The sequence below is a fragment of the Malus domestica genome, chromosome 02, assembly GCF_042453785.1.
Source record: "Malus domestica chromosome 02, GDT2T_hap1".
NCBI classification, from domain to species: Eukaryota; Viridiplantae; Streptophyta; class Magnoliopsida; order Rosales; family Rosaceae; genus Malus; species Malus domestica.
Window position 1 is genome coordinate 34,586,508 of NC_091662.1, and position 19,582 is coordinate 34,606,089.

Here is a 19,582-nt window from a genome sequence, read left to right on the forward strand (position 1 = left end):
ATAGATATTAAATTTAAGTTGTTGTAGTTTTTAAATTTAAGTTAATGTTGTTTTCAAATTTAATTTGTAGTTTTTAAATTTAATTTGTCGTTTTTAAATTTAAGTTGTAGTTTTTAAATATAAGTTGTAATTTTTAAATTTAAGTTGCTGTTGTTTTTAAATTTAAATAATAAATTATATTTGGCCCTATGACCCTCGGTTGAAGATGGAAGCAAATATAACCCTGTACTATTTATTAAAATATTAATTTTTTAGAGGACCAGAGGGCTAAAACGAGTCATCTGGTCATCCTGGGTTGGAGATGGCCTAAGATCCTCGAGATTCTGGACGAAATCTGTCGGATCTTTCTTTCCAAACTATCAGATTTCCAAGTGGATTTTCTCTATATCTCTTACTCCGATGGCTTCCCCATTTAAATCCCACCCACCCTTTCTCTCCCTTCACCATCGACATAACGGTCATCTCGTTCTTCTTCCTTCTGTGTTGCTTTTGAGATTACAAGATTGGAATTATGGGTTTGGCAGCTGCAGAGACTCATCAGTTTCATGTTCTTGCTGTTGATGATTAGCATTATTGATAGAAAGTTGATCGAGAGATTTCTCAAGACTTCTTCTTACCAAGGTAAACATATAATTAATTTGATCAATAAGCACGATGATTTCAAAGTTTGGATGCGTTCCTTTGCTGCTTTGTATGCTCGTCATGCTTATCGATACGTCAGTATGATATGTTATTAGATTGGCCAAACTGGCTTTGTTTTTCGCTTTCGAGTCTTTTTAGTTTGAGAACCTTTTGGATTTTAACCAGGGCACCTTTTTTAAGTTTGTACCTTATTTTTAAGAAAGTTTGTACTTTTCTTTAAATTCTTATTAAACCACTATCGTTTTACCTAAAAACAAATAAGATTTTGATTTATTTTATGGAAAATATTGATTATGTTTATTTACTTTTGTTTAATTGATTGCTAAATCTTTAGCGCTTATCTCTTGGTGCATTGTTTTGCAGTTACTGCTGTTGATTCTGGAAGCAAGGCTTTGGAATTTTTACGTTTGCATGAACAAGGTGATCAAAGTGTTGCAGATATTCCCTCTCTTTCTCCAAATAATCATCACTAAGATGTTTATGTAAATTTGATCATTACAGATTACTGCATGCCAGGAATGACTGGCTATGATCTCCTCAGAAAGATTAAGGTAAAACACAGGACCGAAATCTTCAGCAAATCATTATGATTTAAATTAAAATCAAAATCCAAATATTTTAGATGAAAATTTTGCTATGCTCCCCCTTTTTGGGAGAATCCTCTCGCTCTGCATGCAAATTCAAAACCCTAATTTAGATCCCACTTTTGGAGAATCTTTAATTTTCTATGATTGAATGATTAAATTTGGTGCATCATATAGTGTAGAGAAATATTGATCTTCAAGGCTTGTAAATTCAATTCCAAATAATTCTTGATTGTTCCAAATCCTAAGGCAATTAGCAGATCCATCGAAGGTGATAGTTTTTCCTCAGAAAACTAATAAAAATTTATTTGATTTGCAGGAATCTAATGTGTTTAAAGACATACCAGTTGTTATAATGTCCTCAGAGAATGAGCCATCAAGGATCAACAGGTAATTAGGAGAATATTTTAGTATACACTTAATTCATTACACACACACACATATATCTGTATATAATTATATATATGATCATGATCTGACTTGTGGGTTGATGGGTTATTATTGATCAGATGCTTGGAGGAAGGAGCAGAAGAGTTTTTTGTTAAACCAATGCAATTATCAGATATGAACAAGCTTAGACCTCACATGTTGAAGGGCAGAAGCAGTATGGATATGGAGGACCAATCCAACTTCAATAAGAGAGAACAAGAACAAAATATAATGACTTGATCACTTCATGAGCATTTCATCAGTTTTTTTTCGTTTGTTAGTGGAAGTATCGCATAGGAACGATGGTGGATGGATTGTCAAACGTTAATATATGTGGGTTTCATGTTACATGTCATGACATAGATGAGTAACTAACAGTCGAAAGAAAAAAACTTGATCTCTAGAGTTCATTTCTAAGAGATTCTTCTATTTTCTCTACTAACAGCCAAAATAAACTAATAGAGGAAAGAAAATTTAATTTTTTACTTTCAATCTTAACCACTCATTTTCAGTATCATTTAGTGCTATTGGAGATTTTGCAAACATGGACAACTTTTGTTTGGAAACTTGAACATGTAGCCATGTAGGGAAATCCATGTTAAGTGGGTTGTTGGAGAAAAAAATTGTCTATTCTCTTGCCCAAGCCATTTCGTGGCACTAAGACCGAAAACAACACTCGGAGCATATCATGTGTTGAGCCTAGTCAGGCTCTAACTGAGTTTTAACACCAACAATCTATATATGCTTTTATGCCATTAGATTAGATCCCTTGAGGGGATTTGCTTCCCATTTATTGGAGGTTAAGATGTATTTACTTATTTAATCATAGTATAAATAGATTTAATGAGACAATTTCCCCTATCAATTGGTGATCAATTGGTTCGAGAGTGGCCGTCACCACCTCTATGATCGCCGCAACCACCTCTACGATCACCGCCACCACTCTTACTACTGTTGTCACCACCACCACCCACCAGAATCACTATTGCCACCACCACTAGCACACTTGCTAACTAATAACTATTGCCTCATTTATATATTAGCACCTCTACGTTCTTATCAAATTCTTATTTAAATCTCATTGTACTTTTAAATTAAGCAAATAAAAAAAATTTACAAATTCTAAAAAATTAAATCCATAAATTTTCCCATCCAAGCGTCCAAACACAAGGTAATAAAAAAGGTAAAAAGAACCAAAAAAGTAGTGTTCCTCTCTGTCCCATTAAGTCGTGGCAATTTCTGAATGGCTGTTGACCACAATAGTCAGTAGTTGACTTCACAGCTACAATATAGAAACCCCAAAATATGATTATAAATTAAAAAAAAAAAAAAAAGAAGCAGCCAAAGCCACAGTCTACGACTCCAGAGTCCCACCGGATCAATCAATCACTTTCGACACCTTCACTCACTCAGATTCTCTCTCTCTCTCTCACTATTTTCCCCGCATATTCGGTCCCTTTCCTTGTGGCGCACTGCCCGAATTAATCTCCCATACAAACACTGTGCCTCGAAGTAAACGACGCCGAGAATCTTGGAAATCACCACCGCTGCCAATACCACTTTTGGCCGCATTGCCTCGTCGTTTAGGGACAAACTTGGTGCTTTTCCGCCGCCGTTCTTGTTATTCGTTCCTCTTCTCCGAGCTCGATTCCGAGCTGCCTCGAATTCGGAAGTGAATGAACTTCAATCCGAATCAGTGATCTCCATCGAGAAGTTCAATCGACGGCTCTGATTGAGTCTCCGGCGAGGGAGAGGGCGAGAGTATTGGAGTTGCGGAAGGAGGCAGTGGGAGGTGCAGTGGTGGCGATGGAGGTTAGGGTTTCGGAAGGGAAAGGGGGATTGAATCGTTGATGCTGCGTATGGACAGGATGACTGCGGATCAGGCAAAGGCGGGCCCACTCGAAAGGGACATTGACTTGGTGAACTTTCATTCGCTTTGGAATTTATTTTATTTTTATTTATTTTGATTAAATTTATTTATTTTTATTTGAAGTTGAAATTGCAGTTGATGAATGAATTAGAAGCGTCATTAGTGATTATTTTTTGTTAATTATTCATTTCATTAGTGTTTCGTGGTTTTGATAAGTTTTTCCAATAATTTGTTATTAAAATTTGCAAGCTCTTATAGTTTGTAAGCTTAGCTGTGTTGATGAGAAAATGCAATGCAAGAAACTTAAATATGACGATACTTAAAGTCACCGAAGCAACTGTTATTCCGCAACGTAATCTCATGCCGCATTTGTTGTTGAATTGCCTTATTGAATATGTAAGAAGTTGTGTGTGCACTCAGGAGATCACTCACTGTTCGTGTCTACATTGCCGTGTTACATAGACAGTTGTATTGATTATTTCCTATGCTTATGCGCACATGTTTTTGTGTGTGTGTGTGCGCGCACTTGAAATAAATGAGAAAGGATGAATGAGAACAACGATAGTTTATTGCCGCAACCAATTTGCCACAAATAAAGTTCTTGGTTAATATTTGATGAACTTAAGAGGTGTAGCATGGTGCTTTGACAAAATTAAACTCGACGAATAGCTGTGTCATATGCCTCGAAACACAGATGCTGTATTAGAAGTGACTTGATAAGTTTTTGCTCAAGAGAATAAATTTTCTGACGTAACATAGATAGATGTGGCAACATATGCCTCTGCAGAAGGAAGTGAATGCTTCTCAGATGTGCTAAATATGTTTAATATTCATACATTTAGTTGGATGTTCTTGTAATTAACTGTGCACTGTTTTCTAATCCACAGTGATTCATCTTGCTCTGCAGTGCTATTAATATCGTTCTTTTCCATACAGTTATCAGTTTGGAGAACATCTGTAGTTTGTTTTAATTCATGTTCTGCTTATTCCCAAACAGGCCATCACTGCTCTGAAAAAGGGGGCACAATTGCTCAAGTATGGACGCAGAGGGAAACCCAAATTTTGTCCTTTCAGGCTGTCCAATGTATGTCCAATTGTATTTGAAGAGCAACATACATTCTTTTATCTATTTTGCTTGTTTCTTTTTTCTAAATTGCTTATTGTTCTTTCTTGGTGGGAAAAGGCTTTGTTGTTGTTGTTGTTGCTTATTGTTCTTTCTTGGAGTTTTCAAATGTGAATCAGAGTTTTTATGAACGACTGGTCTTGCATTCATGCTTGTTTATATTGATTATCTATTTCTTGCTTCACTAAGCTTATGTTACGCCTTTAAGGTATGTCAAAAGGGATTTGCAGTGAAGTATTTGATGGCTTTATAATGTTTTAGACTTGTATATAGACTATAGAGCAATAGTCTCTAGTTATATCATATGTTTGGCATGTTATGCCTCTAGATGGTGAATTAGGTCTGGATTGATAGTCTAGCGAGAAAAAATTACTTGGTAGAGTAAAGTAGGCAGGGCACAGTAAGTGAAGCGAAATGTCTACAATATCTGTATGCCTTAGGCATTATCTTTCATATTCCAGAACAATTTGTTAAGAGTAAACTAGGCTGGGCTTATAGGGTGAAACAACTCAAAAAAATTTTCATTTTAAAGAAAAATGGTTACAGTTAACTGGAATGTAGTGAGAAGGATACCCCTATGAGAAGTAACCAAGAAATGGCTATCAGATTTGCTAGTACCTCTCCTTAAAGTAATTTTGCTGGGTTCAGAGAGAGACTGGTCTCCAGTGCATCTATGGCTTACTTTTTAATATGATCCCAAGGCTACATATAGACAAACACCATGAAAACCATCGTATATGCTATTGATATGATTAATAAAGTAAAAAACCTGAACAACTGGTTCACTCAGAGGGTTTAGACAGTGTGGAACATATTCTTCATACTGCTCGGTATTCACATTCTACTAAATCTGCTATGTGGTGCTTGTTTCAGTTGAATATAGGATTAGCATCATTAGTAATAAGGTTTGGGTGCTTGCTCATGTCTAGTTCTAACCTTCTTGATGTTGCAGTAAATTCTTCATCTGAAGTTCTACTGTTACTCAGCCTTAAAAAACTATTATTCCTTTATGATAATTTTGTTAAGCTTTATGAAATCTAATAACATGATTTTTATGAGTCATTTATTGCAGTTTCAAGTGATGTACTGGGCAAAGAATATTGCCGTCTATTCCATTTTTTCGTTGGATTTTCAATGTTATTCCATGTTTCTTCTTTCAGGATGAATCTTTTCTAATATGGTACTCAGGGAAAGAGGAGAAATATGTTAAACTAACCCAAGTCTCAAGAATTGTACCTGGTCAGCGCACTGTAAGTTTCTCATGTTGTGGTCTCCTACACCTCTTCAATGGTGAATACTTCAATAGTATGCCAGATATAGATGACAAGAACATACAAATAGTATAAATCACTTATTTGTTTTCCCGTAGATTTATCTTTAGTTCTTTCTAGAACTATATTTCCTCCAGATTATATTTGGTTTCCTGTTGATAAGGATTTTAATGTTGTATTGCTTGTTTAATTCTCTTTGTAATTTATTTCTCAGTTATGAATGTAACTGAACATTTTGTTTTGATATTATTGCAGCAAACCTTTCAGAGGTATCCTCGGCCTGAAAAGGAATATCAGTCATTTTCTCTTATATATAATGATAGGTCTTTGGATTTGGTAAGCATCTTCTTCGTTGTTGATTTCTGCTGCATCTGATTCTTAGATATTTTGTTCTTTCTTTTCTTTTATCCAATCCATTTACTTATTTTCTTTTAACTTTCCTATCTATTAGTTATGTATCGTACCCCGTGTGCTCTTCCATAAATTTCATTTACTTTTTTTAATGTCACTTGTTTATGCCAGATATGCAAGGATAAAGATGAAGCTGAAGTTTGGTTTACTGGTCTAAAAGCATTAATATCACGTGGCCTTCACCAGAAGCGGAGAGCAGAATCAAGAAGTGGAGTTACATCTGAGGCAAATAGTCCTAGATCACACACCCAACAAAGTTCTCCATTGAGCTCTCCATTTTGTAGTGGTGATAGTTCGCAGAAGGTGATCTATTTTTGTTTCTCTTGTTATTGCCATCCCTAAACTGTGATATAGAAGTAAATTGTCTTCTTGTCACTGCTGCAGGATGGCGTGGAACCGTTTCATCTTCATGCTGCATTTGAAAGCCCTCCTAAAATTGGTTTAGAGAAGGCTTTATCGGATGTCATGTTGTATGCCCTGCCTCCAAAAATTCCCTTCCCTTCAGATGCTTCTTGTGGCTCAGTCCCGTCTTCGGGAGGCTCAGATGGAATGAACGGACGAACAAAGGGTGCCGGTGTGGATGCATTTAGAGTAAGTTTATCAAGTGCTGTTAGCTCATCAAGTCAAGGCTCTGGTCATGATGAAGGTGATGCTTTAGCTTTAGGGGATGTTTTCATTTGGGGGGAAGGCGTTGGTGATTGCTTTCTCGGTGGAGGATCACATAGAGTTGGAAGTTCTTCTGGTTGTAAGATGGATTCTTTTGTGCCTAAAGTCTTGGAATCTGCCGTAGTGCTTGATGTCCAAAGCATAGCATGTGGTGGACGGCATGCTGCTTTTGTAACCAAGCAAGGGGAGGTATTTTCTTGGGGTGAAGAATTAGGAGGCAGACTTGGACAAGGTGTGGATGCTGATGTTTCACATCCAAAACTCATAGATGCTCTGAAAAACATGAATATTGAATTATTAGCATGTGGAGAATACCATTCTTGTGCTGTCACACTTTCCGGTGACATGTACACATGGGGTGGCAGTAATTCCAATTTTGCACTCCTTGGTCATGGGTCTCAATCAAGTCAATGGGTCCCAAAAAAGCTAAATGGACCTTTAGAGGGAATTCATGTCTCATCGGTTTCATGTGGACCATGGCACACAGCTGTTGTGACCTCTGCTGGGCAACTGTTTACTTTTGGCGATGGCACATTTGGTGTTCTAGGTCATGGGGATCGAAAGAGCACTTCGGTGCCCAGGGAGGTTGATTCCCTTAAAGGTCTCCGCACTGTGCGAGTAGCTTGTGGTGTTTGGCACACTGCAGCAGTAATTGAAGTTATGGTGGGGTCATCAAGTTCCAGCAATTGCTCTTCTGGAAAGCTTTTTACATGGGGAGATGGAGATAAAGGTCGACTTGGACACGGTGATAAGGAAGCAAGACTTGTGCCCACTTGTGTTGCTGCTTTGGTTGAACCCAACTTCTGTAAAGTTGCCTGCGGACAAAGCATGACTGTTGCACTTACAACTACGGGCCATGTTTACACTATGGGAAGCCCTGTTTTTGGTCAATTAGGGGTCCCTAAAGCTGATGGGAAACTTCCAAGACGTGTCGAGGGAAAGCTAATGAAGAGTTTTGTTGAAGAAATTGCTTGTGGTGATAATCATGTTGCGGTTTTAACTTCAAGAACTGAAGTTTACACTTGGGGAAAGGGTGCAAATGGTCGATTAGGTCTTGGGGATACAGAAGACAAATTTTCACCAACACTAGTTGAAGCTTTAAAAGACAAACAAGTCAAGAGTATTGTCTGTGGTGCTAACTTTACTGCTGCTATCTGTCTTCACAAATGGGTCTCTGGTATTGATCAATCAATGTGTTCTGGCTGTCGCCTTCCCTTTAATTTTAAAAGAAAAAGACACAATTGTTATAATTGTGGACTTGTGCTATGCCATTCATGCAGCAGCAACAAGTGTCTCAAGGCGTCCATGGCACCAAACCCAAACAAACCTTATCGTGTCTGTGATAACTGTTTTGCAAAACTTAGGAAGGCCACTGAAACCAACTCTTCATCTGGGTCTGCTATCAGTAGAAGGGGAAGTATGAATCAGGGATTCAACGAACTGATTGAAAACAATGTTAAAGAAATGGAAAATGGATCTTCCAAAAGCAACAAGAAAATGGATTTCAGCAGCAATTGTGTTACTCCCATTGCAAATGGAGTTTCTGAGCGTCGCGCACTCAATGGGACTAAATCTTTCAACCCTGGATCATCCAAAAAGTTCTTCTCTGCTTCGCTTCCTGGATCCAGAATTGCATCTCGAGCAACATCACCAACATCGAGACGATCTAGTCCACCTCGTTCCACAACACCAACCCCAGCTCTTTCAGGGCTTACTTTTCCAAAAATTGGGGATGATGCTAAAAGGAAAAATGTCAATCTAAGTGAAGAAGTTCTAAAATTAAAAGCTCAGGTATGTTGCTTGTCTTTTTTTGAATGTCAATAACTGTATGAAAATTCACTTTTCTGTTCAATATCTAGTTTTCCCTGCATTTCGGTCAAAGCAAATTTACTTTCTCCCGAGGATAACTTGCCTTTCTGTTTGAGTAACAATTTGATTCTGTATGCAACTCTGCAATATCTCGATGTCTAAGAGGGACAAAGACTGCTAGATGTCGATGGCATTTTCTCTACTTTGTGTGTCAGTACTATGTATACAATAATTTTAGGGCAATGAGCAGTACTGAAATATTTCTCTTATATTTTCTTCATCTCCTTCATTCTAGTTTACCATGGTGATTACCTTTTTATTCTGTTTTTTTTTTATGGTGTAGGTTGAAGATCTTACTCATAAAGCTCAACTTCAAGACATTGAGATGGAAAAAACTACCCAACAGTTGAAGGAGGCTCTGAAAGTAGCAGGGGAAGAAACTCTGAAATGCAAAGCAGCGAAGGAAGTAATTAAGTCACTCACAGCCCAAGTAGGTTTCATTCTTATGTTTATAGTGAGTATGCATTCTGCATTTAAACAGTTAGTGTTTGAAATAAAGATTGTGGTCAGTTTGATTTTTCAAGCACATGCAGTAATTTATCTGGATATTAACATTCTGTGGGAAATGCAAAAGAAAAGAATATAATGATGAAATCAATTCGTTTTTTGTATCAGTGAGGATGTATGGAATTTCGTAACAAACAGCAACCTTACTTAGGTGCTATGTGCATATGATCAAGTTTACAGTTCGTAATCAATAATATGGAAATAATGATAAACAGCTAATAGATATATAACTAACAATTTACACTTTTTAAGTTTATTTAGGTCCTCTGTAGATTATCCTATTTAGGACTGCTGTACTAAAATTCAAGTTTTGAGGGTGACATGTCTAATATGGAAATTTTAGTGCGGGATCGGTCATGCAAGTTAGATTTATTATGTCGGTTTCATGTCTACTACTGAAAAAATGCATACTTGATCCCTTTCAGAAGTGCATTACAGTCCTAATCTCATATTATGCATTGATTGTTTCAAACTTGTTTAATCCAAGGATAGACTTTTGACATTTTAAGTTCTTTGTCGTGACATTTCGGAACCCCTTTATGCAAGTAAGCATTACAGTAGCTGAAATAATACTGTTCGATAGAAAGGTCTGAATTAGTACCTTGTTTCATTTATGTTAGTTAAAGGAAATGGCTGAAAGGTTACCAATTGGAACGGCAAGAAACATGGATACCCGTCCGTTAGACTCTTCCAGTCCCACTCATGAAGTTTCTACTACAGCCGTCGAGAAAACAAGCAGTCTATTGAATTTCCATGAACCTTATTCAGTTGTATCGGACAGTGTGATGATTTCTGGTGTGCCACGGGCCACTTCGAATCACACAGAAGTGTCACATTCAGAAGCAACAGCTAGGCATAAAAACAGAGGAACAAAGACTGAAATAGCACAAGGGGACGAGTGGGTTGAGCAAGATGAGCCTGGTGTATATATTACCCTTGTTTCCTTGCCTGGAGGTGTCAAAGATCTCAAGCGTGTTCGTTTCAGGTATGCCCCTTTTTCCAGATTACTTCATGCACCCAAATTCAAAAAAAAGGTCCTCAGGTATCGAAAATGAATGTGTTTGTGTTTTCAAAGGTGGATTGAATGGTGTCATCACGTGCATCTTAGTTGCATATCACAAATTAGGAGGAGCTGTCTAATCTAGTCCAGGAAACTAATGAAAGGGTTCCCATATTGCACATATTATGTCCAAATTTTAGTACGGATTCGTGCTGATATCTAAAGTCTGAATGTCAATACGTATTTCACATGTCAATGTTAATCTTTTATTCATTTTTCTACTTTTCCTAATAGTAACGTTACTTTCAAGGGATCCTAAATGTTATGTCCTTCACTTACGAGGCCTGCATGTTCCAAACTATAATTTAACGTACACTGTCAATCATATTTAATTGACGATGACTAACTTTCAAGTGCCTCAATTCTTTCAGTCGAAAGCGGTTCAGCGAGAAACAAGCAGAACAGTGGTGGGCGGCAAATAGGGGTAGAGTATATCAGCAGTACAATGTTCCGGTGGTTGAAAAATCCAGTATTCCGATGGGGAGAGAAGGGTTAGCTCATTGAGCTGCTAATGTCAGTCAAGACACAAGCGGAGAGAAGGGTTTTTACCCTCATTGACCCTTTAGTTTTTCATTTTAAGGAGGTAAATGTGGTAATTTCTTCTCCTCCCTTGAATTTTGGCTCTTATCCTTGTTATTCTTTTTCCCCTGAGAAATGTATCGTCATCTCATCGCAGATATTTGTTTTCCGGAGGGGAAGCGGTCAGAGTAGGTTAGTCAGGCTTGTGTAAATTCTTTGTAAGTGCGTTGATTGCTGGATTCAATTTCCGAAATAGCTTTCCTTGTAAATACCCTCACTCAAGAACTATTTACATACAAAGCTCAGAAAATTCAGTTACAGTTTAACAGGTTACGGCAATCTCCTTCTTGTGCCTGGTTACTCGTGAATTGAAACGAAGAAAGTTTCCGATCGCCGACTCGTCTTTGAACTATCGCGGTCGCTTAATCTTTATGTTCGTATAACTTGATTTTTGGAGTGTCAATGACATCTCCAATTATAGAACAAAATAAAATAAAATGTCTCGGCAGCTGGCGTAATCGGTGTCGACAATATGTACTGAAAGGGTTCTGTTCATATGAAAAATGCACTTTTCTGTTGATAAGCCCTATTTTATCACCGCAGTTTTTTGTCAGGTGACGCTACTAAAACAATGAATTGGTTACAAGAGAATCACTTCATCGCGTGACAAGCTATATGCGATTCAGGAAAGAGAAAAAACGTAGTCGAGCTACAAAGTATTTGTTGGGGCGATAAAATATATTTAAATCTAATTATTAGAAATAATTTACTTTTTCTGGGACATATTAGTTATACAATGCTCCAATTGAAATAAAAAATGATAGGATGCTCCCAAGCCAATTCGGCATTTGTTGCACCTGGTCCTAAGATCAGTGAGTTCCAAGTTTTGTACTGCTCCAAAGAACCAGCAAAAATGGTAGCACAATTCAAATGCTAAAATTGTCAAAATATCATTGATGGCATGTACAAGATGGTCACATTCCTGCACGCGAAAAACGAAATGTATGAGAAAACCAAACCATTAAAAAGAAAAAAAATCAGGAAAACAAAACATTCTGCATTGATGAAAGACATTTCACTCGAGAGTTAATAGTTCATATGTGAAAGAGGAATCGCAAAGACTACAACAACAACAACAAAGCCTTTTCAAACTAAGTGGTGGAATTGCAAAGACTATCGAGGGAATTTTTTTTTTTTGGTGGGGGAATGAAATGCATACTTTAATAAAAGAGAGTGCAAGTACGGTTGGTAAAAATCCCATATCCAGATTAACACCCTTGGCAAAATGAAAAATTAAGTTCAAGTCAAAACTACCCTGATCGAGATAAATCATGCACCAACCTTTTACGTCCTAGAATTTGTCCGCACAAAGCTAAGGTGGGACAGATAATTGCTCTCAGCAAAATCGTGTAATGAACGCTGAGTTCGTGCCCCTGTAGGCTCAGATTTTCCAGCCTCTTCCTTTAAAAATCTTCTGCACTCATCAGCATCCTGAAGCAACATGAAGGAAGCATATTACAAGAGAACTATCCACGAAGAGAGAGAGAGAGAGAGAGAGAGACTGTTTCCTCACAAATACAATCATATGAGAATTAATCAAACACCTGTTAAGTCTTCTAAACGACTGCTAGAACACTGAACTGAAACCACTGCTATAAGTTTACCTGTAAGAATTCCAGCATTTGCTCTTCAATTGTACCACGCATTGCTAGAGTTTCCACATGTATTGGACGAGTAGCACCCATCCGATGGGCACGACTAACAACTTGTTCCTCCATGCTAATGACATTTAAACGTACAGAAAAGATTAAATATCATTTGGAAACATAAATGTATTGACAATTGTATTGTGACTTATTGAAGCCATTATGTAACAAAAAGCTTTGATTTTTCAAAAACACAGGTTAGAACAGAAAGTGAAATTTCTTTTTTCCAAAACAGAGTTGAGTAAAGCAGTCAGACTTTTTCTTTTTATTTTCATATATTTAACGCATATGATATTTTCGGTTTAAAAAAAAAAAAAAGAGATGATAATAGGGATTCAAGAATAACCTCCTGTCCCATATTGGTTCCATTAAAAATACATGGGTCACAAAGCTCAAATCAAGACCCAATGCAGCACTTCCATCCATCAAAAGAACTGTGTAACTTGGATCATGCTGGAACCTGGCCAAGGACTTCATCTGAACAAGGAAAGTATATTAACTTCACACACAAAAAGAAAAGCAACTTAACTAAGAGCACACAACAAAACAAGAAAAATATATATATCATAGAATATGTACCTTGTTACTAGCGTGCATTGGACTATACATGCCAGCATAATTAATACCAGCAATCGCCAACTGACCAAAAAGAATTTTCCCATTACTTGTACCGCCAGAATCATATAGCAGCAAAAATCATGAAATAATTTAGTATTTAATAATCACCTGCTGTTCAATGACATGTATATGCTCAAGAAATTGAGAAAATACCAAAACTTTTTCCAAGTTTGTATCATGGGTCTTGGTGCTCATTTTAAAGTCATGGACTTGCATCGATCCTTTTGAATCGGTTATCTCAGACAGTAAATTTTCAGTGTGCAAGGAATTATTGTTGCCATCTGGAGGGCAATGAACTTTGCTGTTAGCTTCCTGCAATGCTTTCAATTTCTCTATAATATAGGCGACTTTACTGCTAGATGTTGATTGCCAATCAGGATCCCAGTTATCCTGCATAAAAACCAAAAGCCCTACATAAGTAAATATGGTAAACACATGAAACAAAAACTGAAAATAGTTCAACTTGTCTTGAGAGCCATGCTTGCCTGTTTATATGAGGGTTGTAGCTCAATAAGATCTTTGGGAACAGGCCATTTAGGATTGGGATTTTCTGGTCGGGCTAATTCATCAGGAGTTTGCATCTCATATAAATTGCCACAACCAGGAAACGTACACCGTTCACTGTCCAAAGCAACACAATCGAGGCACAAAAGATGCCTGCATGGTGTAATGACTGGTAACCGACACCATTCCTTGCACCTGATAAAATAAAAACACAATCTTTAATCAGTAATCATATTTTATCTCCCAAAGGTGGGGGTGTGGGGGTGGGTGTCAACAACTAATATTACCTAACACAGTTGCCACCGTAAACGAGGTAATGTTTTATATAAGCATACTCCTCCGACACGGGATCTAGACCATTCTGAACTAAAATATCCATTGTTTCCTGAATATCTTCACCAGCTTCTGTTACTTTTATATGCCCAGCCACGCAGCACGATAGCCTGACATTTCCAATAGTTGCACTTCTAGACTTCCACTGCTTTGGATTCAAAAGACTCTCAACATGAGAAGGATCATTCCAGTCAGCCATTAATATATTGCGCTGCACTGTAACTACCAATTCGTTGTAACTTCTTGCATGTTCCTCTGTAAAATCAAGATAAGTAACTTTCTTGATGCAGGGTGGAATAGCCTGCAAATCTACCTTCCTTGCACTAATCATACACCTATGCAGTAAATGCAACAAACGCGATCGTCCTTCTTCCATCTTTGCTTCAAAAGGCCTAAGAATCCCAGCTTCCCATGATTTATGATTCTGCCCATAAGCTTCCTCGTGAAGGAACTTGAGCAATGGTTGGAGATGTGAGACTTGACTGTTGGGTGTATTAGGAGTTGGAGTTCCAGTCAATATCCAACGGTTTGAAGCCATCAATGAAACTGCCATCTGCATTTTGTTGGTCAAGCTAAGACTTGAGCCAAGGGTGTGCCCCTCATCTAGCATGACTCTAAGCCAATGCACTTGCATCATCGCACTTTTCTTCCGAGGACCCCACTCTGCACTTAAACGGTTGAATGTGGTTATGACAACATCATAGTCCCAAGCCAGACTGTGTGCCTTAGGCTTCCTATGATCATTCCAAATGTAAACCCGTAGCTGACCAGGCCTTACATGCTTCTGGATTTGAGTGTTCCAATGATCAATTAAATTTGATGGAACAACAATTAGGGTTGCCCTAGAAAGATACAGCCTGACTGAATCCAATGGTGAACAAAGAGCAATTCTGAGAGCAGCAACGTCAAAACTCATATTGTCAAGATTTCGTGGGTAAAACCACCTACTAACACCCTTTTCTAGTCTTCTTTTGAGACCAAATGCTTGAAATATTTTTTGAAACCCATGAGCATTTTCACCAGGAGCCGTGCAAGTGCTTATGAAAGGACTTCGCAAACCATTTGTCTCCATTGCTGAAAGCTTGTCAGAAGAAAGATTAGTCAACCAAATTAGGGATTTCTTTGTTATGGAATTTATCAAGGGATAATGCTCTTTAAGCACACTGATGAAGAAACGAACGTTTTGTTCCTCTCCTTCAAAGGTTCCTTTTGTGCAAAATCCCAGTAAATGTGTTATTTGAAGACAATTATCCCAGGCTTCTTCAGGAACACTACAACTCTGGTAGAAAGGATCAGCATTCATGCTACAAAACCATGCTTCACTAGCATCAGCAATACTAGCTGGAAGCTTCCGCCACTTGTGGCAAGCATCACACTGAACCCAGGAGTCGTTATAATCATACTTATCTGCATTAACCTTCATAGGCCTCCTTTTACTAGAGCTTTTGCTCGCCTCGTTAGATGCACCTTCAAATGTGGGAAAAAGATTTTTACTGATGCAGCTCAAGCTCCCGGTGCATCGGACCCCACCCACTGTTAAATCAGAATATGCAGCTGCTGGTGTTTCCATTCCTTTACCAGAAGGTCCAGGACATGAATTAATAAATCCTGTCATTTTCTCATCATGAAGAACTAGCCTAGCTCTTTTGGATCGTTGGTAGTTGGAATCCCAAATATAATTTTGAGAATTCTGACCAGTGTCTCTCTTTTCCATGAGCATTCTCCTGTCAGCAACATAATCACCATTAAGCTCATAATAACCACTTCTTTTCTCTCCATTATGTGTACACCAATTAACACGTACCCCGTCTGGTGCATTTGCCAGTGTTCCTTGTGTCTTTAGAATAAGGGAAAGAGCAGTTATAGTCTTGCCTAATCCAGGCTCATCACAGAACATTCCCCCACGAAAATCATTCACAGTGGGAGCTACCCCAGTGACTATTTTCCCAGAGATGGTATTTATGTAGAAAGAAAATCCCTCTTCAGTTGAGAAAGACAAGTATAAAGGATGTGGCAGGATGTCAGCATTTCTCTCACGCTGTAGCATCCACTCTACTGCTGCCTGCTGATGAGGAAAAAGTTTAAGTTTCATGCATGGCATGATTGAGATGGCTAACAGTCTAAGATGGCGGCAGGTTGCAGACACCATAACGAGGTCACTTGGGTTAAGTGCAGCTAGAATATTAAGTAAAATGTCATCAGATATCTCCCAAATACCAGAGCTGCCAGAGTTGTCACATGGTTGTATTCTAGAAGAAACAGGTTTTCCTGTCTTTGCAACACAAGGTAAGCTCTTAAAAATTTCATGAAGCTCAAAAAGCCTTTTCTTCGAAGAATCAGTGAAGTCATGATGCAGCTTGCAACCAAAAACATGACAATCGGAAAGATTCCATATGCTTCTGTCTGCTCCTAGAGTACTTTCAAGATAATCTCCATTGATGAGCATTGCACTTCTCTCTCCCCAGTCAGAACTGCAATTGATGTTGTTGAACTTGTTAGGGTGAGAAGGAGGATAGATGCCTGTTTACCCACACAGATAAATAACAAGAAAGAAAGCAAAATTCAAAGCGGCAACAACCATTTTCTTAGTTAAGAAAATGAAAGTGTACCCTGGGATACTGCAACACACAAGAATAACCAGGATTCATAACAAGGCATAACATGAAATTTTTTAATTCTACACATACCAGCCAGTGTTCTGTACCAGCATCTAAATATCAGAAAAGACAAAACATAGAAACCGGAGAACAGAAAAGTGGAAATCTTTAAAAAAGAATGATGACATGTATATGCTTTTTATTTACAAGTGATAGTTTTGTTGAAAGAAGCATGAGAGGGTGCATATGAATCCACAAAGATGTGTGTAATCATGCTGCGTATAAAAAGTCAAAATATTCGCTGCATAGCGTTGGAACCAGAACCTACATTGTAGAAATGCAAGCGATTTCTATACCAGCAGATGACATTACTACCAAACGAAAATGTAGAACTTGATACGATAATGTTCATTTCTACCCTTCTCAGTTCTCAGCCCTCTCCCTCTTCGGTTTAACAATTGGGAAATAGCTAATTGAAACCTAATGGATATACACATTTACCTCAAATGTCGAAACAGAGCTCCGGCAACGGAGCCTGATCTCGGGAACTGCCAACCAGCCAGCATTGCAATAGGGAGATAGACATCGACCAGCACCACAGCCCTGACCTCTCCACTGTCTCCGGCCTCTACCCGAACCAATCGAGCATCGATCCTCAAGCACTTGTTCACAACCAATGCGTGGAGCTGGTGCACCACGCTAATGCTCCCGTGCACCAGCCCTATGCTCCTCCTGCTCCTCCTCATCCCAATCTTCCTCCCAGCCACCACCGGGACCTTCCTCTTCCTCCCAAATTCCCGCACCGGAACCTCGCATTGCTTGGGCTCCTCAGCCGAGACATCGGCGCTGGGAACTGGGTCAACGGGGGTAAGGACGACGCCGTTTTGGGAAGTGAAATTGACGTCGCATTGGGAAATTCGGAAGCGGGTGCCGAAGGGTGGGATTTGGCGGTGGTCCGGGGAGGAAGTGACAGTGAGAACGGCGTAGAGGAAGCCGCAGAGCTTGTGGTCGGAGAAGGACGACGTATCGTCCTCCATGGAACTGAATTGGGGATCGCAGTGAGAAAAAAAAATAAAAAAGAGGATTAGGGCATGGAATTAAGGGGACATTGAGTGATAAATTAGGGTTTTGAACTTCGAATTGGAAGGGAATTAGGACACGAAGAGGAGGGGGATGCGATGATTTGATGAGGGACTGGAGCTGCGGGCGGAGGTTTGGTTTTGGTTTTCCTGGGGGCCCGCTTTGGAGGTTTGTTCAGTTACTTGGCGGACTTTTTACTCCCAGAAAATAAAATCGCACGTGGTTTCGATTTTTACTTGGCACTTACGACTCCGTGCTGCGCTGTGGTTACTCTTTTTTTATTTTATTTATTATTATATTTTTTTGCCTTTTATTGGCACCAAATTTTTATTATATGTATCCATTTAATAATAAAAAACAATCGACATTATATTTTAAATTAAATTAAAACGAAGGATAGATAATTTAAATTTGAAACACAGTAAATTAAAGAAGAAGATTTTAACTTTAGATGAATTGCCAATTAGTACTATCACCTTGTAAAAAACGAATTTGGACTACATTATTGCTAGTTATTGTAAGGTCCTTCTTAGTGCAGATAATATCGTTTATTAAAAAATAAAAATAAAATAAAAAGTCTAGATCAATTAAAGAAAAATTTGGTCCCTGTTATAAACATTGTATTTAAGTGTGATTGTGTAAATTCTATATTAGATTTAAAAATAGTTATTTTTCCTTATTAGGACTTGTATTCCTTGGACGAGAATGATTATTCCCTCCCTTATTACTATAAATAAAGATACTGGGTAGGGAATAACATTATCTACACAACCCTACAAATACATCTCTCTCTAGTCTCTCTGTTGTGCCCCCTCTCTCCCATGTCAGATTAAAATAAGCCACAACAGTCCCTGCATTTTGGTTCCAAATGTGTGGATAAATTTTAGGATTTGCCATTTTCAAAGACCCAAGAAGCCTTTTGGTTTCGACCAAAAAAAAAAGAAGAAGCCTTTTTGTTATAAATAGACAAAAGGATTGCAAGTAAAAAGAGGAAGAGAGGGATACTGAGACATACAAGACAAGGTGGGCTCCGTGCACGCAGGATGAGGCGAACTCCCACGTGCTCAGAAGACGAGTCGGGCTCCACGCACGGAAGTATATATTTTGAAGAACAAGAATATGATAGCTTGTTGCTCAATAAATAGTAAATCCACTTCCAAATGCATTATGAAAATTCATATATATATATATTGGTGTTTAGATTGTTGGTAGGGTTTTTGATTTTGGGATTTTGAATTGGAAGCTTTCGTGAAAAGGGTTTGGGTTAAGTTTATTTTAACCAAAAATCATGTTATAATTTTATTAAATAAAAAAAAATTAAATATTAATGAAAAACCCTTATATTTCAATAAAAGAGTATAAAAGAACTTAATTTTTAATGAAAATGAAACAATTTTAATATAAAAAAAATTATAAAAAAAGACCTGAAGCGTGAGACTTGTGCGTCCATCAAAGACACTGTTTATGAAACTGAACACTATTTATGAAACTGAAGCACTATTTACAAAATTGAATGGTACTACACTATTTATTGGCCCAGTTTCATATATAGTGCCTAGTTCTTGGTCATGTTTCATAAATAGTGTCTAATTATTGGGTCAAGTTTCATAAATAGTGTATAATAATTGGTACATTTTCATAAATAATGTCTATTTTTTGGTCTGGTTTCATAAATAGTGTCTAGTCATTGCTCAACTTTCATAAATAATGCCTAGTCCTTGGTCGTGTTTCATAAATAGCTTCTAATTCTTGGTCCAATTTCATAAATAGTGTATAGTCTAGTTTCATAAATA

General features: G+C 37.9%; 2 protein-coding genes and 1 pseudogene across 5 annotated transcripts; 2 read left to right on the forward strand and 1 right to left on the reverse strand.

Annotated features, from left to right (window-relative positions):
- Window positions 1–281: 281 nt before the first annotated feature.
- LOC103412137 (two-component response regulator ORR9-like) lies at window positions 282–2,008 on the forward strand (annotated as a pseudogene).
- Window positions 2,009–2,973: 965 nt separating this feature from the next.
- LOC103411430 (PH, RCC1 and FYVE domains-containing protein 1-like) lies at window positions 2,974–11,290 on the forward strand. Of its 3 annotated transcripts, none has more exons than XR_011578545.1 (10): window positions 2,974–3,574; window positions 4,523–4,609; window positions 5,809–5,898; window positions 6,175–6,255; window positions 6,442–6,633; window positions 6,715–8,787; window positions 9,149–9,295; window positions 9,993–10,357; window positions 10,804–11,024; window positions 11,109–11,290. XR_011578545.1 is itself a non-coding variant. In XM_029096088.2 (9 exons), the coding sequence occupies exons 1-9, from the start codon at window positions 3,506–3,508 to the stop codon at window positions 10,934–10,936; spliced, it is 3,237 nt and encodes a 1,078-aa protein (XP_028951921.2). In that variant the 5' UTR covers window positions 2,995–3,505; the 3' UTR covers window positions 10,937–11,290. The 3 variants fall into 3 exon arrangements, 1 of the variants encoding a protein (XP_028951921.2); XR_011578544.1 differs by having other exon boundaries at window positions 2,995–3,574; window positions 10,804–11,015; XM_029096088.2 differs by having other exon boundaries at window positions 2,995–3,574; window positions 10,804–11,290.
- A 380-nt stretch (window positions 11,291–11,670) lies between these two features.
- Window positions 11,671–17,991, reverse strand: LOC103411438 (F-box protein At3g54460). Of its 2 annotated transcripts, none has more exons than XR_003770167.2 (9): window positions 17,211–17,953; window positions 14,067–16,583; window positions 13,761–13,974; window positions 13,429–13,665; window positions 13,237–13,321; window positions 13,004–13,134; window positions 12,616–12,730; window positions 12,293–12,442; window positions 11,671–11,933 (listed from the first exon to the last, which is right to left on the reverse strand). XR_003770167.2 is itself a non-coding variant. In XM_008350071.4 (9 exons), exons 1-8 carry the CDS (start codon window positions 17,744–17,746, stop codon window positions 12,296–12,298), a joined length of 4,002 nt encoding a protein of 1,333 aa, XP_008348293.2. In that variant the 5' UTR covers window positions 17,747–17,991; the 3' UTR covers window positions 11,671–11,933; window positions 12,293–12,295. The 2 variants fall into 2 exon arrangements, 1 of the variants encoding a protein (XP_008348293.2); XM_008350071.4 differs by having other exon boundaries at window positions 13,237–13,296; window positions 13,384–13,665; window positions 17,211–17,991.
- Window positions 17,992–19,582: the final 1,591 nt, after the last annotated feature.

What these genes read in the sequence shown, in the direction of transcription:
- LOC103411430 (XM_029096088.2), top strand. Translation starts at nt 3,506, where the DNA reads ATGCTGCGTATGGACAGGATGACTGCGGATCAGGCAAAGGCGGGCCCA. An exon ending in TTGTACCTGGTCAGCGCACT is followed by an intron (nt 5,899 to 6,174) that starts GTAAGTTTCTCA and finishes ATATTATTGCAG; the next exon opens with CAAACCTTTCAGAGGTATCC. An exon ending in GTGGTGATAGTTCGCAGAAG is followed by an intron (nt 6,634 to 6,714) that starts GTGATCTATTTT and finishes TCACTGCTGCAG; the next exon opens with GATGGCGTGGAACCGTTTCA.
- LOC103411438 (XM_008350071.4), bottom strand. Translation starts at nt 17,746, where the DNA reads ATGGAGGACGATACGTCGTCCTTCTCCGACCACAAGCTCTGCGGCTTC. An exon ending in TACGGTGGCAACTGTGTTAG is followed by an intron (nt 13,975 to 14,066) that starts GTAATATTAGTT and finishes TTATTTTATCAG; the next exon opens with GTGCAAGGAATGGTGTCGGT. An exon ending in GAACCAATATGGGACAGGAG is followed by an intron (nt 12,731 to 13,003) that starts GTTATTCTTGAA and finishes AAATGTCATTAG; the next exon opens with CATGGAGGAACAAGTTGTTA.